This window comes from Anastrepha ludens, chromosome 6, assembly GCF_028408465.1.
Source record: "Anastrepha ludens isolate Willacy chromosome 6, idAnaLude1.1, whole genome shotgun sequence".
Classification (NCBI taxonomy): domain Eukaryota; kingdom Metazoa; phylum Arthropoda; class Insecta; order Diptera; family Tephritidae; genus Anastrepha; species Anastrepha ludens.
In genome coordinates this window covers 51,312,000-51,329,405 of record NC_071502.1, presented here as the reverse complement: position 1 = coordinate 51,329,405, position 17,406 = coordinate 51,312,000, and the positions used below count along the sequence as shown (strand labels likewise).

The following is a 17,406-nucleotide window of genomic DNA, read 5'->3' as shown; positions in this document are numbered from 1 at the left end:
ATAACATTATTTAATCTAACTTTGGCACTAATTTCGCAAAGGTTGCTGTTTTTGTGACATAGAATAAAAATTTTAGTTTTATGATATGCGCCTATTTTTTATGGTTCGGCATTTTTTTCACTTTTTCCACGACTTATCAATTACACACTCAAATAATAATACACCAAAAGCTATGTGATCTAAATGCCAAAAAAAAAATATATTTTTAGTCCAAAATTTAACTGTAATTGACCGCATGTGGAACCATAGATTTTATTTTTTACGAACTTTTAAGTTTCAAATAAAGTTTTAATAAATTGTTTTAAATATTTACGGTCAGTCGATGATATTAATATTGGATATCAAACCTAATAGGATATATTCAGCTATTAAACAATTGTGTTTACTCTCCTACTTTGCTCTTCTTCCTATAAAAACTTAAGAAAATAATAAAACTTTCTTCCTATGAAATAAACTATACGCAATGCATCGAGAATCTATATTCGCCCTAACGAAGAGTGAAAAAAAATATCAATACATACCTATATTAAATTTATTTATATTAATTTCTCTTAACTACATTTTCCCAATCTTCTCTTCCACTCACACCCACAAACATTTATACAGTTCAACAACCCAACTTGTCGCATCCATTCCATTTGCACGGCTACAGTTACAGCGTCATCGGTATTGGTCGCTCGCCCGACACCAGTGTGAAGAAGATTAACTTAAAACACGCTTTGGACTTGGATCGACGCGGTCTGCTGCACCGTCAATATAATTTGCCTCCACAAAAGGATACGATACCAGTGCCAAATAATGGTTATGTTGTTTTACGTTTCAGAGCGGACAATCCCGGTAAGTTGCATAAAAAGCTTTTCAAGAGATCATTTGGCAGTTGGCAAGTAAGACCTTTAGATTTTCTTCTTTCATAAATTTAAGCGCGTTAAAAATCATTCAACCCTTGCTCTGAGATAATATTTGATAGGGGTTCATGTAAATAATCGAACTTGAAGAGAGTAATGAAACCATAATTTTAACTAGGCTTTCTGTTATAACAGTAGATATGAAGCAGGAACTAAGAGCCCAATTGAAATTTTGATTACCACTGTACCAGTTGTTATTCTCGCAAAGGTTCAAACGTTCGATATAATTCAGTTGAGAAAAACTGTGCACTATACAAGCAGACCTCAAATAAAAATAATTATAAAAAAGGCTGTTTTAATTAAACGTAAAAAGGAGGTAGAACAAAAAAGGGTTTTGAGCGATTCTATGCCAAAGTGTTCCCAGAATTTTGGTCAACATTTTTCCGAGAATTCGTCTATTTGTGTATTTGAGTATTATAAGAAATGAACTGGAAACAATTTTCAGATTTATTTGATGTTGAAATTTATGGTACAGTTTTGTGAAGTCAAACACCTTCGGTTTTTTCTAACATTTTCATTAATTTGGATTTTTAATTTTTTAAATAAAATATCCTTATTTGCTATATATTTTACATATAGAAAGAAGAAGAATTTTGTTTGTAATTAAAAAAAAGCACCCCAAAAAAAGTATAATCTTAGCGAATAATAAAAAAGTAAGAAAAAATTCTGAGGTGGGTGGTCTTTTAAAAATGGCCAACAAAATTATTTTTCCCAAAAAATTTTAATAAAAAAATTAGTAAAAAAGGTATACTTTTTCCTTAAAAGTCAAGCCAAAATCTTTTTTTAAATAATAAAAAAGAACCGAAAATATTTCACTTAAGAAGCCCCTATACCAAAACTTTCAACACTGAATAAAACTCAGAAACTCCCGCTTACTTCCTAATATATTCAAGCTTACAAATGATCCACTTTTCTGAAAAAATTATGATCATTTCCAAACCACTTAGATCACTTAATTGGAAATCGCTCTTTGGGAGAAGAGGGTTGAAGGAATATGTGATATGTGATATGTCTGCTGAAACTCTTTTTGAGCCCTGCTTGAGCATCTTATCAATGTTGCCAATTTGGACAATACAGCAGGCAAAGATTTTAGGGTGCTCTAATTACATCAGTAACTCACAATATTCCGGACTTCACTATTTGGAATCCTATTGCTTTTAACACAGCTGGGATCGCTCTCAGCGGGTTTGACTACATAATCTATAGGTCTCCAGCTTATTTTATCCACAAGATTCTCTCATTCAAAGTCGATTTATTTGTATAAATCTTAGTGCAATGTACCCAGCTAATAATGCAATCCGAACTAGCATCAAAATCAACTTCCATTTCCTTATGCTGCCTACCTTTATTTATCCGAAATCGGTTATGACTGTAGGTGCCATATTTATAACAGTGTCCAGTTACTTCGACAGGCTTTCTTACTAGTGTAGTAAGCTGATAAGCTTTCTTCCTGCTTCCCTCTACAAAACTCCTTACTTTATGAGCCTACACTGTGACAGTTTCTGTCATAAACATCGTGTATCACTTGGACCTTTAAAAGGATTTTTTGCAAAGAAATTTGGGAAATTGGGTCGCAAAGAAGAAGTTGAGCGACCTCCCGAAAATGTACGATACTTATCCACTGTGTACATCATATTTAGAGTGTGAAGATACTACAGATTATTTTTTTTTCTGCTGATGCTCCACTTTAACTTAGATAGTACATTTTTGGATCAGATGTGCTGAGAATGGACGAACCACATTTCTCGATATTAATTAACAATTTGAAAGTATTATTTAAAATTTCGAACTAGCACGGCGAATTCATACAGCTTTGTATTACTAGAACAGCTGATTTGTTTTTCGCCCTTCGGTTTAAATGTTAAAGTAAACTATTTGGTTTACATACTGATTGAAATTCGTGGAATCGTACAAAGTAGTCAGCGGATTTTAAAATTTTAATTACGAATGTAACTTTTTTACACTACTGCTCGCATCGTGCACGAATTCACCTCGCTTTTGTGCATATTTGAAAGATTTTCCCCATCAAATTGTTTGTATTTTTAATTCATCTTCTTTCTTTCCAACAGGTTTCTGGTTCTTCCACTGTCACTTCCTCTTCCACATAACGATCGGCATGAATCTCATATTGCAAGTTGGTACAAATGCCGATTTGCCACCAGTGCCACCAGGTTTTCCAACGTGTGGCGATCACAAGGCGCCCATACCGATTAACTAACAACATAAACTAACCTAAAAAGGTGCCAAATTCTTTCTAGACTTCTTCTAGCGTATAGAAAATGAAAGGAAAATATAGTAAAAATATTAATATGTATAAACAAGCCACAAAAGAGATGATAAATAATGTACTTTGTACAAAGCATAAGAACCTCGAAAAGTAAAGCGGAAAAAGGCACAGTTTTCGTTAAAAAATGTAAAGCAAACACAGCAAAAGAAAAAGAATAATAATAATTAAAAACAGAAGCTTTAGAAGAAAATAGCTAAATAGAACAGATTGGTAAAAAATAATTCGTAATAACCGAAAGACAGACTTCAATGAGAAAGCTTCTGAAAGCTCAAAAAATCAACAAATAATTGAAGCGAATAAAATTAAAAGCACAATTTAATTGCCTCGTACCTATGTATGTACTTGAGCGAGCAACAAATTTCTAATCCACAAACAACCATTTACGAGCAACAACAACAAAAGTAACCATATTGTGCTTTTATGAGCTTTACTAATGCACAAGAATTCCCAACATAAGACTTGCGTAACACGCACACAAATACACTTTAGAGCTGAATGACAGGCATACGTACACACACACACACATACCCAGGGGGAAAAGCGATCGCGAGTGGGAGAAGTGATACGAACGAGGCCCCTTGCATTAAAACGGAGAAGGGATGTGAAAGCGGGATAAGAGAGCGATTTGAGCGAGCGCGACGATGATTTGTGCGCAGCAGTCATAATTACAAACTGTATGATAAATATTATTATTTTGTTTTTGTTTTTGTTTTTGTTTTTCTTCCTATACCTATACACCAATCCTACAACCAGCTTATGCTGCTCCTTTTTGTAATTATTTCCACTTCCGTTTTTATTTAGTTTTTACATATGTTTTTAAGCTTAAAGATGACTGTAAAATAATTAAGTTGCTTCATTTTTTATTTGTATTTTCTAGTACCTTCTTCTCTAAACAAATTCTTTCCATATCCTTTACCTGCTCTCTTGCCTTTGATTTGTTGTCAATTATTTAATGTTTCCTTTTGTTTTAATAAACGTAGTGCTTAAATGTAAAAAAGAAAAAATAATTCAATATGGATGTAAAAATTTTGTTTTTTTATATATAACTAAGTCTACAATTTTGTTTGTTCATGTGTATGTAGAACACCGAAAGCTACCATTGAAACTGATAGCGATACTAGAGCCGAAATTGTTCAGAAAACTTTCACAATGTGCTTTCTTTGAATTTCAGTTTCGCACTAGACTTCTATAGTAAATATCTAAGTTACGCCCGTAGCATTGCTACGGCCCCAATAAATATGCAATAATAACATGCACACATATGGAAATAGTATTAAAAGTATGCACCTAAACCTATGGGCGTATGCAAATACTTATAGAAATAAGTATGCGCATACTCAGGTTAACAGGCATACATACATGCATACTCACATATACAATATAACCAAATAATTATAGACGTGTTTGTAAAATATTTACACCGACTGTATGTACCTGGAGAGATGCTTAGATGGGAGTATCGCTAAATCCGGTACCATCGCCAAAAAAAATAGCAATGACACAACAGCAAAGCACCAAGTTATTCTTACATAAATATTTGCTTAATATTATAAATTTAAAAGAATTCAACAAAATCTTTGTATAAACGGATCAAATTGTAATAAAAATATATTTGTAAAATAATTAAATTAATAAATAAATATAATTTTTTTAGTTAAAATGTTAACGTCTTGGTTATGCACAGCTTATCTATGCACTTTTTTGATTATTTAACAGTAACAAAATTAAATAAAATACCAAATAGTTTTAAAAAAGATATTTATATGTAAATACTTACGTTGTAAATACTATGTAAATTTGAACTTCAAATTGTAGGTGGAAAAAAATAGTTCAAACTCTAGCACAGGTAAGTATGTACCTACTTCCCAAGCAGCTCACATTAATAGGTTGACTGCCCCCATACGACCAATGCACCTGTGTTCACAATAATAACAGCGCGACAAATTGTAATGTTTTGACTATTTATGTATTTACTTCTTTTCTATTTTTTTTTATTGAAATATAACTCATACTACATTAAAAACTACATAACTTAAAGTTAAAATTTTGTATGGAATTAAAAAAAAATCAAAAACTTAACTTTTGCTTATATATTTGATGAACAAAAATAACACAGGCTGACAAAATTTAACCAACATTTAGGCCCAGAAACCAGACTATATATTTCCGAAGGTTTATGATGCGCTGAATCCAAATCTGGCCTCAGAATTGCTCTATCAGCTCTGGTTTTCGAGATATCCTAACCAGAGATATCGCATTTTGAAATTTTCATGTTTCGAAATTTTCCTACACCTGAAAATCGATTAAGATAACATAGACATGATATAGTCGCTTACTAATTTTCTTGGGTTTGAGGGCCTGAAATATATGGATTAATAGTATGTAAATTTGGAGTTTGTGGGAAAGCCTGCTTGCGGTTATGTGGGTTAGCCTGCTCGCGGTATGATAGGGGTGGTTTCTAGGGGTTAGGGCTGTGTGTGACTCGGTACCCAAAGGTTAGATAGTGTAGGGATGTGGTGAGTCAGCACACTTATGGTGTGAGACAAAATTTTAAGAAAAATAAGACTCAATTCAAGAAAATTAGTAATCGAATATATCATGTCTATGTTATCTTAATCGATTTTCAGGTGTAGGAAAATTTAGAAACATGAAAATTTCAAAATGCGATATATCTGCGAAAAAAAATGATATTTGAGCAAACAAAACGCCATTTGAAAAAAGAAGGATTGTATTTAAAGATGCCATCCTTTAATTTTGGTGAAAGAAAACATCTGCAAGGCTACATAACCTCAAATATGGGCAAAAATGGGGTTTTTTGCACTTTTAGGTTAGGATATCTCGAAAACTCAAACTAATAAATTAATTTTAGTTATCAATCCGAATTTTGCAAGGACAGAGAAGCAGATATTAGTTTAAATTATTTCGGATACTTTTCCTTGTAGACTAGTGTAATTAAAATCTTCATCAAATTTTTTAGTAGGAATTTTTAGAAAAATTCTAGGTATACAGGTTTGTAGCCCATACAATTTTGGCACACTGTGCCAACTTAAAGTAGCTCAAAATACGATTTTTGATAATTTTGTTTTTTTGTTGACGGTGTTATGCATTTTCCCCCTATAACGAATGCTCGAAATTTTGTTTATACATGGAGAAAATGCACACCACGCCAGCGAAAGAAATTTCTAAAACCAACGCGATTTTTGAGCCACTTCAAGTTTGCATTGTTTATAATAAAATTTAATAACCTCTAAAACTGTATACTCGAAATTTTTCTAAAAATTCTAACTAAAAAGTTGCAGGGTTTGATGAAATTTTAATAATTTTCTAAACTTTTGTATAAAGTTTGAGATTTTAAGTTATATGATTTTTGTTGTAGTATATAAAAATTAAAAAAAATTAAATAAATGGTTATAACTTTCCAATGTCCACACTTTGCAAGTCCCACACATAAATTTAGTGTCCCCAAAAGCAAATTTCATGGCGTCGCGACGCTCAGTTATTCGGGTAACATAAATTTTACCACCAGTGTAATTATGACCAGAGATATGAATGGCAATAATAGAAAATATAAATAAAATAAAAATTTACAGAAAACTGGATCTCATGTATGCCCGAACCGATTATATTGGCAACAAATATCTTCAAGTTGCACATTATTTATATTTATTTTTTATCAAGGCGCATTCATTAAAAATGGTTCAATGTTCTGTCCGTTTGATTGTCGGAGCAAAGTATTGAGAAACTAGAAAACAAATAATGAATTTGCCTGGTTTCATTCTGAGCTGACAGCCAGATGAACACGGCGAAAGAAAAAAAAAACAACTCAGCCGATTTAGAAACACCACCTTTAATAGATTCGCCTGGATTTTTATTGAAAAATGTTGATTTTTAACGCTCCGGTGATGCTCAGAGCAAAGATATCTTCTATTCACGAAGTGCCCGAATTCGACCGAATTGTTCAAATTAAGTACAGCGAGTAGCTCTATATATTTTTCATATTCACTTTCCGAAATCAACCTCAGTGCTCGTTGTGAATTCTCCTATTTGTCTTCCATTGCTTGAAACCTCGCAGATGGAATTTATGATTTGAAAAAACAAAAATATCAGCGGACACCTTATGAAGTGAATATAGTAGTTGTTTTGCTGATATTTAATGAGTTCTTGGCGAAAAGTTCATTCACAATGAGGGACTTGTGATGTGGTCCATTGTTGTGTTGAAAAATCATGATTTTTATCCAAAGATCTGGCCTTTTTGACGAATTTGTTCTCTCAAAAAATGCTTTAGTCCCAGATAATGTATTGTTTACTACACTTTTGAATTCCTATAACCTGCGAACTCCACGTGTGAGAGTACCCAAACTTAAATAGGGGAGAGTATTTTATTCTCTACGGAAAGCAGTCCTTGACAAGATTGCCGATTCAATCAAGGCGCGATACAAGATTTTTGAATGCCGAATGTTGCATGAGGGAATCTTATAAAAGCCTATGAGAACTAAAGCCAGCGTGGGGCAAGGCCTAGTCACTGCTTATTTTCCTAGTCGTCATTGATGAAATTCTAACCACTTCAATTGACAATGTGGAAAGAAGGGGATTTTTATATCACCCTATTTCAAGGGAACACCTTGAAGATTTAGATTTTGCCGACGATATAGTATTGCTTTCTCAGCGCAGATCAGTTATAACATACAAAACAAACGTAACGACCTTGTAAGGCTTTCAATATCTTAAAAGCGAATCCACGGCAGATAGGGGATGCAAAAGTTGATGTTTTCACAAGGCTGCAGAAAGCAAGAAACGTATTTGCTAATCACCCACCAGTGTGGCTGGCCAAACAAATTAGCGTACATACCAAATTTTTGAATCTTTAACTCAAATCTTAAGTCTGTCCTTCTCTATGTTTGTGAAACTGCAGAAACCATTCAAAAGCTGCAAATGTTTGTAAACTGCAGCATGTGAAACATCGTCCACATTTGGTGGTCAGACGAATGGATATCGAACGCCGACTTACACTGACGATGTCAACAAAAACCACTCGCGCAAGAAATCAGAAAGCGCAAGTGGAGGTAGCTCGGTAAGGGAGGCACGGAGATCAGCAGGCAAGCACTAGACTGCAATCCCCATGGTCAGTGGAACCGAGGCAGACCTAGGAGCTTATGGTATCATTGCATCGAAAGTGAAGTAAAAGCTGTGAACAAAAAAAGCTGACATGACAGCAAGTAAAAGCAAAATTTTACTTTGAGCCTATGCTCTGCAACGGTGCTCGAGGAACTATGATGATGATATGATTATATTCTTGGTAAAGTGGTCTGGTTACCAACCAAATATTCTTCCAATCGATTTATATATCTCTCTTTGTACCACTCGCGTGCTTGTGTTTTCGTTTAAATAAAAAAATTCGGGTGCTTTTTGAGCAGAAGCTATTTGATACCACCGTTGATACGCATGAGTAGTCAACGTGTTAACGCGATCATTAGCTTTGTAAAGCTTAAAGCCAATTCGGTTCTTCGAAAAATTCACATCCGAAACAAAGTATAAATTTCATATTAAAATAAATAAATATGAAACCCAATTTTTTTTTCACTTAGTAAGTTTTAATATATTATATTTCAGCAGAATTATTTGTATTGGGAAAATTTAGAATAAAATATTTATCAAAAATTCGACTCAATTTTTAATTTTCTTTCTTTCTCTTCTCCTCCCAATCTCTTTCTCTCTCCTTTTCTTTCTTTTCTTCCCTTGTATAGGTGATGAACCCTCTAGATGCTATCTGCAATCGGAAGCGGAACGACGCGGTGTGCGTATCGAATTTGAAAAATGCCCGACCTGTGGACAAAGGCGTTCTGGTCGAGCGACCTGATGTGAAAATCTTTCTACCTTTCCGGTTCTTTGTTTACGATGTGAAGAATCTCTTTATTGCCAACACATACAACCGATATTTAGGTAAGTTGTGGATGTCCTCTTCCTCATCCCTAATTATGTAAAAAGGTAGTTACTTTCTTAGTAAAAATTGCATGTTTGCATTTAAATAGCTTTACGCATGAATGAAAACTATCTTCATATATTTTTTGTGATTTGCAGCAATAAAATTAAATGCATACGATTTTATGTACATATGTATGTGCATATACTGTACTATGTATATGTATGTACTTAGTCACCTAAAAATTAAATTTAGTAGCAGTCAAATTTGTATACGAATATTCTAGTCGCCTTCTTACGTATGTATATATCGATTAGTTAAAAAAAGTTTCTACCAAGAGAAATCCGAATCTCCAGGCGAATTCATATACATATAGTAAGGTAGCTGATTTTTTTTTCTCCTTTTGACAGTTTGAGTGTCAAAGTGATCTGCTTTGTTTACAACTCGATGGACATTTTTGGAATTCATCGAAAATTCGTGGAATTCGTGAAAAGTATCAGCTGATTTTGACATTCAAACCACTAAATTTTAAAAACAAAATACTTTTTTTTTTGTACTACTGCTACCAACTTATATAAATTCGTCATGCAGAATCCTTATTGGATTATTTGATAAATGAACAGAATAACAGATTGGCACTTAACACCAACCAAATGCATTGGGGAAAGCTCTTTGCTACTCGTTTGCTCATTTGCCCTTACAAGCACCAGAATAGATTTTCGCGGTATATTTACAAATAATTATTTGTAGAGAAAACCTAAGTAGTGCTTAATTAAAGTAGATTTTATAATGGAAATTCAGAGTTATTATTATAGAATTTATCAAAAGGGATTTAACAATTTGATATCTAAATTCGGCATTAAATTTTTGTGATCGTCATTCAAAATTTAAATTTTTTTATTATAAGGAGTTCCCATATCGCTGCGTGAGACCAGAGGTGTAGTTTAAAAATAAATTAAAATCGCCTAAAAGCATTTGAAGTTTAGGTCGTACCTCCAAACTCAACCTGCATTATATTTAATTATAAATATGATTCTCAATATTAATTCAAACAATAATTTACTCAACAACAACAATAATTTATTCAAGTTACTATATGGTGAACTTTTTTGCTGTACAAACACTAATAGTCCCGCTCGATTCACGTCTTTCCCATATGCTTATAGGAAGCAACAACAAATAACGCGAACGAGAGTAACCCTAGTCGAGTTTATTTATAATAGTTTAGCTTGTAACCAATTTCCTTTCGGTACTTCCAGGCATACCTACATATATGACAATATGGGTTAATACTTAAGTCCTCAAATTCCTGATTAAGAACATCGAGAGTTGCATCATTTGTATGGCATGCAGGGCCATCTCGGATGTATCGTAAACGGTTCCTCACTTTTAAAGAAATCAGATCCGATAATGTCGCCATGCAATACACAACTTGCAATTTTTGTTTGTTGTCTTAGCCGTTGAGCCAAAAATTAGTATTGTCCGTGAACACTGAGCTTGAATTTTAATAATATTTTTTTAATAATTTCCACGCATTCGACAAGCGTGAAACGATGCTTAATGAAATGGCAAAACTTCACAGTCATTGACAACTTTGACAATTAACGAAGCATACAAATTTGAAAAGCTATCATTGCTAACTGGTTACCCTGTATATACATATATTTACCCGACCTCGTTCACAACTCTCTTTCTTGTCAACTGTCACTGAATTAAATCAGTGCTGCCAAATACATATGTAATAAGAGGTTTTGCAAATGTCCGGGTCGGGCGTCTAGGCGCTTGAGGTTCCTTAGTGGTCCTTTTGGGTATAGCCGGAGACAGTTTTCCACATAAGAGGCTTCTGTTGTATTCGCAAGTCTCCAAGCTGTTAGCAAATCGCCAATGAGTGACACACCTTTAAAAATAATCTAAAAAAAGTTACCGAAAAGTTCGAAACATTATTGTAATGTTTTATTAAAAACAAAAGTTACGATATACATATGTATGCATGCCTACATATTAATAATGGATTGAGAAGCAGAAAAAACTTTTTTTCTTGAAATTACCTCCTAAATTTGCTCTATGGCCAAAAACAGTGAGACTCCTATTTTTTATATTTATTTTTATTTTTTAATATTTACCCGTGCCGCCATTGAATCATTGCTTTCCGTATATTTAGTATAAAATGCTTACAGATCGATATTGCTTCATCCCCTCTTTTAATTTCCCTCAATTAAATTAATTTCAATTTTTTTTTAATTAAATTAAAATATAATTTTGGGTTTCCCTATAAAAATTGATTATTTTTTTTAATAAAGCATAGGGTATTCAGTGCCGGATTTACACAAAATGCCGCCCTGTGCACCATTAAGAATGCCGCCCTAATTTTTTAAATTTGTGTGTGCGTGTTTGTATTATAGTACAAAAAATAGTCGTTATACAATAAACAGGTGTAAAAAACAAATTTTGGGTAGTTTTATGCATCAATTAACAGATTATAGAATAATATTTGATATATTTCAATTTTTATTGTTGAGCAAAATTTTTATTGCTTAATTATAAATTAAGTGCCAGGAAAATGTAATAAATAGCATAAAATATAGTAGTACATCTTAAAAAATAGAATCCAATTGAATCTGTATAACAGCATACTTACTTAAACATATTATCAATCTTTATTAGATGAGCAAAAAAAGGAATGATTGCTTTTATGAGATCAAATTTTTACACATCAGCTTAAATGCGAACACGTCTGGCTTTTCGTACTGCAAACTGGTGTATTAAATTGTCACAATTCAAGCGTTCAAGTAAATCAGACTCAATGAACAGTAGAGCCAGACTATTCAGGCGGTTTTCAGACATTGTTGAACGCAAATGATTTTTTACTCTATTCAGACATGAAAATGAACGTTCTGCGCTGCAGTTTGTTGACGCTAATGTGTTAAATATTCGATATGCTATCTCCACATTTGGAAACTCAGTGTATAACTCGTTCATCCGCAGAAGTTTCAGAAGGTCAGATGGCGAGTTACGTTCTATTTTTCGTTCAGAACAGTACGCGTGAAAATGAATCATTTCGACAGTGAATGAAATCTCAAGGTTTCTCAAATATTCCGATCTTTCACGAAGCTCTTTGAAATTCAAACCTCCAAAATTAGTAATCACTAGAAATTTCTCGTATAACCTTTCATATGCTTGGTTTCTCTTTCTCAATTCTGAATCAACGTTGTCTAGTATGATATTGAAGGTATTTATCTCTTGATTCGTCAGCTTGTAACTTTCTTCTTCTTTTTCTCGAAACAGTCGTCTGATATTCTTGTATCTGCTGCTACTTTTATTAGTCCACGATAGTCATTAACTACATCAGTAATGTTGATTTCAACTTTCTGTGATCTTTTACTAACCGCGTGGAATCGTGATAGTAAAAAATGTCAAAGAATGTGCATGAATGTTATCTCAAGTCTCTCTAGTTGAATCCTCAGTACTCTAGCTTCTTGTCTCGTTATATCATTCCCAGTTACATCTTCCTCGAATAAGATCGGAGTTTCAATGATTTTGCCATAGTAGACAAAATATTTTGTTACATCAATACGGTTATCTATGTATTATTAAGAACATTTGTCAATAAAAAAGTATTTGAATGCCTTTACTGTATGCACCTGCTTTCTAACCTTGTTTTAGAAGGACTGTCAGTTTTTAACAATTTAATATACAAAATCGAATGAGTGATGTATTTTTTCCTGCGCCACATTTGAGCTAACCGCACTCTCTCCAACTTCGAAATATTTTTGTTATTGCGAATAAAATCAATTTTTATGGCCTAAAGAAGTCAATGAATAAAATCGCTCTGGCGGGTATTGTGGGCCACGTATTATATAACCATAGATAACGATTATTTCTGTGTGTACGAAGGTTTCTGAAGATGGAATTGCAAACAAACTACTAATTACAACAATTATCATGAATGAACATTGTTTGATAAGTAATTCTCAAAAAAACAGTTTTTGTCACTCGAATCATATTTATTTATAATATATGAAAAGAAATACTTCATTTTTTCATACACACTAATGCATTCGAGAGATTTTACGTAATTTAAGTAAAAATGTTATTTTATACATTAAAACCATAACGTTTTTCAATAAAAGGTTTGGTTTCCCACAATTTCCGACACTGTCGGATAATGTGGGCCAAAACACTTTTTTTAGGAACGTATAATTAACGTTCAGAAATTAACTTTTATATTCTTATACGGCGGCTGCCGTAGCCGGATGGGTTGGTGCGTGATTACCATTCGGAATTCACAGAGAGGTCGTTGGTTCGAATCTCGGTGAAAGCAAAATTAATAAAAACATTTTTCTAATAGCGGTCGCCCCTCGGCAGGCAATGGCAAACCTCCGAGTGTATTTCTGCCATGAAAAAGCTCCTCATAAAAATATCTGCCGTTCGGAGTCGGCTTGAAACTGTAGGTCCCTCCATTTGTGGAACAACATCAAGACGCACACCACAAATAGGAGGAGGAGTTCGGCCAAACACCTAACAGAAGTGTACGCGCCAATTATTTATTTTTTTTTTTATTCTTACAATTATTTCTCGCATAGATGAATGACTAAACTTTCACTGACTATTAGAAACTAATCCGAGATCAGCTTCTTATTTTCTCCATAAGCGTTTTCCCTAAGGTAGCCCCTAATACCCGCCGCTCCTCGAGTATAATTTTTTTTTTTTTTTCAATTTTCTTCTCCTAGTTTTGCCGCCCTTCTAGAATCTGCCGCCCTGTGCGCAGGCACCGTTGGCACTTAGTGTAAATCCGCCACTGAGGGTATTAATTCGACAAATGCAAATACTTATGTTATTCTTCATTCACCTTGGCATATTCACAATGAAAGCTAATTTTTTTGTCTGAATACCAAAATATTTTGTAATCTCACTGACTGCAAATAATTAGCTGGGCAACAAACCAAAAGGGACAAAAGTCAACAGTTTTGGTAACTAATTACCAAAGCGGCAACCTTAGCACCTACTGCTAGTTTTATAGCCTAGGCAGACAGTGGCGTTAATCGCGATTACCGGCGCAGTTAATTCTGATTAAAATTGTAGTGTAACAGGCGGTTGTTAAGCGGATTAGTAAACAGCTGCTTTGCTTATTGAATAGTTTTGTTAGTAGAAGATGGACCACAAGCAACAAACGCGGGTATTAACTGCCCTGATACTACGAAATAATGATTTATTTACAAAAATTTAAATTGTAATTTCACACTCTGCCTGGATATATCAAAACAATTAATGTAATTTCAAACATATTAGTGCAAACTAGCATTGCATCCAGTCTTTCTAATACTTTTCTTTAAAATTTTCATCATTTTTCATACCCAATTGGTGTTAATTTTCGCTTTTGGGCAATGTTGACATCGAAAATCCCCCTAATCCGTTTAAATTATGATTATTAAACCTTTTTTTTTTGTTTTTTTTTTTTTGTTGTTGGGTGAGGTAGGGTTCGAAATTCCTTCGCACTTACAGCGACCTCCTCATTAGTTGAACTTAGTTCCTGAGGTAATTCCGCGCATTAACTTGTTAATCTCGATTAACACCACCGTCGGTTTAGGCTGAAAAATCGTTGATACTTCACCTCAATATGTACTATGTATTTTGTTCGCTGCTTAAGTATATTTTTATTCTCCAAATTTTCATTCATCCTTTGCATGCAAAAGTAAAATCAGTAAATTATTTGACAAAATCAAAATCAACATTGTTAATTGAAAGTTTTCAGCTGTCTGTGGATCGATGCGCTTCAAACAAGCGCAAAAGATGCATTTATGTACCTCTCCACATCGAAATAATTTCCAAACTTATTAACTCAATATTTAATACCTAAAACCAAAAACACAAACAAAAATCCCTCCTATGTAAATTACAGTTGCTCCCAGCGGTGATCATCTAATATCGCTAATCGATGAAATCTCCTACGCCTCACCACCGTCACCTATGCTTTCGCAAATCAAAGACATACCACCGGAACTCTTCTGCAACGGCGATAATCGTCCGGCGAATTGCGGCAACAATTGTCAGTGTGTACACAAAGTGGACATACCATTGGGCGCTGTGGTGGAAGTGGTGCTCGTGGATGAAGTGCAACAAACTAATCTAAGTCATCCATTCCATTTGCATGGCTCTGCGTATTATGTCGTCGGCCAGGGACGCTCACCGGATCAGTCAATCAAAAAGATTAATTTAAAGCATGCCTTAGATTTAGATCGTTTGGGTATGCTGCAACGCGATTTCACCAAACCAACACTCAAGGACACTATCGCTGTGCCTAATAACGGCTATGTGGTGCTGCGGTTTCGTGCCAGCAATCCAGGCTTTTGGCTCTTCCATTGCCATTTTCTCTTTCATGTTGCGATTGGCATGAATTTAGTATTTCATATAGGCACGCAAGAGGATCTACCACCGGTGCCGCCAAATTTTCCACGTTGCGGCGATCATTTGCCACCAATCAAGTACTTTTGAAAGGCCACGGATGGATGGGACTGATGATGTGGTAGCAAAGGTGCCTACGTAGAAACTGCATCCGAAATGATAAAACGAGCGTCGTGAAGCGTGCGTGGGGGCGTGCCAGTATACTTCTATTGTTGTTTGTTGTAAATAGCACATTTCCGCCGGATCAGCTGCAAGAGTCCATACATACTTACATGCATACTTACATACATAAATACTTATATTTGTTTCATATGCTTACTTGTTAATTTATTTGTGTACTTAGTCAAATCGCTGCAATGTACTGCTAATTCATATCATTTTTATTTTATTTTATTGTATTCAAAATTCAAAGTGTTTATACTTTTTTGGAGTTTTAGCGTAATAACTCGTTCACTCTCTCACCCACTCAGTCACACTTTGTATTATTGTATTTGTAGATATAAATATGTATTTTTGTAATGAAATACTTTTGCTACTCACTCTGTATTTGTGTATATTTCATGTAAGATATTTGTACTTGTATTTGTATTTGTATTACCTAGATTCACTGTAATTGACTTTTCTATAGTGATACTTGTAATTAATTACTAAATTATTTTAATTCTTTATTTAAAATATATAAAAATTGAAAATTTTCGCATACTAACTTACAAAAAAAAACCAAAAAAAAAGAGCAAAACGCAGGGCCAACATATCCGGTAAGTTGAAGCTTCTTCTCCACATGCCTACATAAAACAATTACATACATGATAAATATAATCCCATATTAGCATGCGTCCATGTATGATTTAGAAAAATTAATTACAAAAGCAAAAACACAACTTAATAAAAAAGAATATCACGAAAATTACCATCCATTCCTGTACAAGATTTCAAATACTCGTGCCAAAGAAAATAAATAAATGAATACCTACAACTCCATCCACTCTCTACCCCGGCACGCCTTTAGCCATAATTTTACTAATCGCCTACTATATACTATCCGCTTTACAGTTGCTTCGGATGCCGATCACTTGGTCTCGCTGATCGATGAGGTCTCTTATGTGCCAGCGCCATCCGCAATACTCTCCCAATATGATGAAATACCACCAGAGTTGTTTTGCAACAGCGACAATCGTCCTGCCAAATGCGGTGAGAATTGTCAGTGTGTACACAAAGTGGACATACCACTGGGGGCTGTCGTCGAAATAGTGCTGGTCGATGAGGTGCAACAGATAAATATCAGTCATCCATTTCATTTGCATGGCATGCCGTTTGTGGTGCTGGGTATGGGTCGTTCGCCAGACATGCAGCTACAACGTATGAATCTGCAGCATGCACTAGACTTGGACAGACGTGGCCTGCTGGAACGCCGTTTTCTCAAGCCAGCGCTGAAGGATACTGTGGCTGTACCAAATAATGGCTATACAGTGTTGCGATTTCGTGCCGATAATCCCGGTGTTTGGTTGTTCCATTGTCATTTTCAATTTCACATCGTCATAGGCATGAATATGGTTTTCCAAGTTGGCACACCACAGGATTGGCCACCAGTTCCGCACGGTTTCCCACGCTGTGGTCATCATATGCCACCAATTTCGTTATGAATATGAATTTGCGGCATTGTCTAGTTAATTTTCAAGTGCTCTATCAGAAATTGTATGGTCCTTGTTTTAATTCATTTTCATTTAGTTCTATTTCTGTCGGATTTCCAAGTATTTTTTATTTAGTTACTAAGCAAATAAAAATGTATTTGGGTTGGAAATTGTTTTGTTTTGTATTACTACTGAATGTAATGTGTGGTACAAAGATTGTGGCAACTGGAAATGTATAATTTTGTAAGAATAACACCTATA

The 17,406-nt window shown here is 34.3% G+C and overlaps 3 protein-coding genes across 3 annotated transcripts in view; all 3 read left to right on the top strand.

Moving 5' to 3' along the window:
• LOC128867063 (uncharacterized) overlaps positions 1 to 4,890 on the top strand; it is a 46,858-nt gene extending 41,968 nt beyond the window's left edge. Inside the window, exons 8-9 of the mRNA XM_054108158.1 lie at positions 607 to 837; positions 2,975 to 4,890. Of these exons, the coding sequence (XP_053964133.1) occupies positions 607 to 837; positions 2,975 to 3,123 (380 nt within the window). The 3' untranslated portion in view covers positions 3,124 to 4,890. The remainder of the gene's footprint in view (positions 1 to 606; positions 838 to 2,974) is intronic.
• A 4,049-nt stretch (positions 4,891 to 8,939) lies between these two features.
• Positions 8,940 to 15,604, top strand: LOC128867062 (uncharacterized). The gene is made up of 2 exons (XM_054108157.1): positions 8,940 to 9,132; positions 15,012 to 15,604. Exons 1-2 carry the CDS (start codon positions 8,940 to 8,942, stop codon positions 15,602 to 15,604), a joined length of 786 nt encoding a protein of 261 aa, XP_053964132.1.
• On the top strand, positions 15,601 to 17,406 carry LOC128868878 (uncharacterized). The gene has a single exon (XM_054111437.1). It carries the CDS (start codon positions 16,477 to 16,479, stop codon positions 17,155 to 17,157), a length of 681 nt encoding a protein of 226 aa, XP_053967412.1. The 5' UTR covers positions 15,601 to 16,476; the 3' UTR covers positions 17,158 to 17,406.

Excerpts from the sequence above, each read along its gene's own strand:
- LOC128868878 (XM_054111437.1), top strand. The coding sequence starts at position 16,477 with ATGAATACCTACAACTCCATCCACTCTCTACCCCGGCACGCCTTTAGC.
- LOC128867062 (XM_054108157.1), top strand. The coding sequence starts at position 8,940 with ATGAACCCTCTAGATGCTATCTGCAATCGGAAGCGGAACGACGCGGTG. Across the intron at positions 9,133-15,011 it reads CACATACAACCGATATTTAG|TTGCTCCCAGCGGTGATCAT; the intron begins GTAAGTTGTGGA and ends TGTAAATTACAG.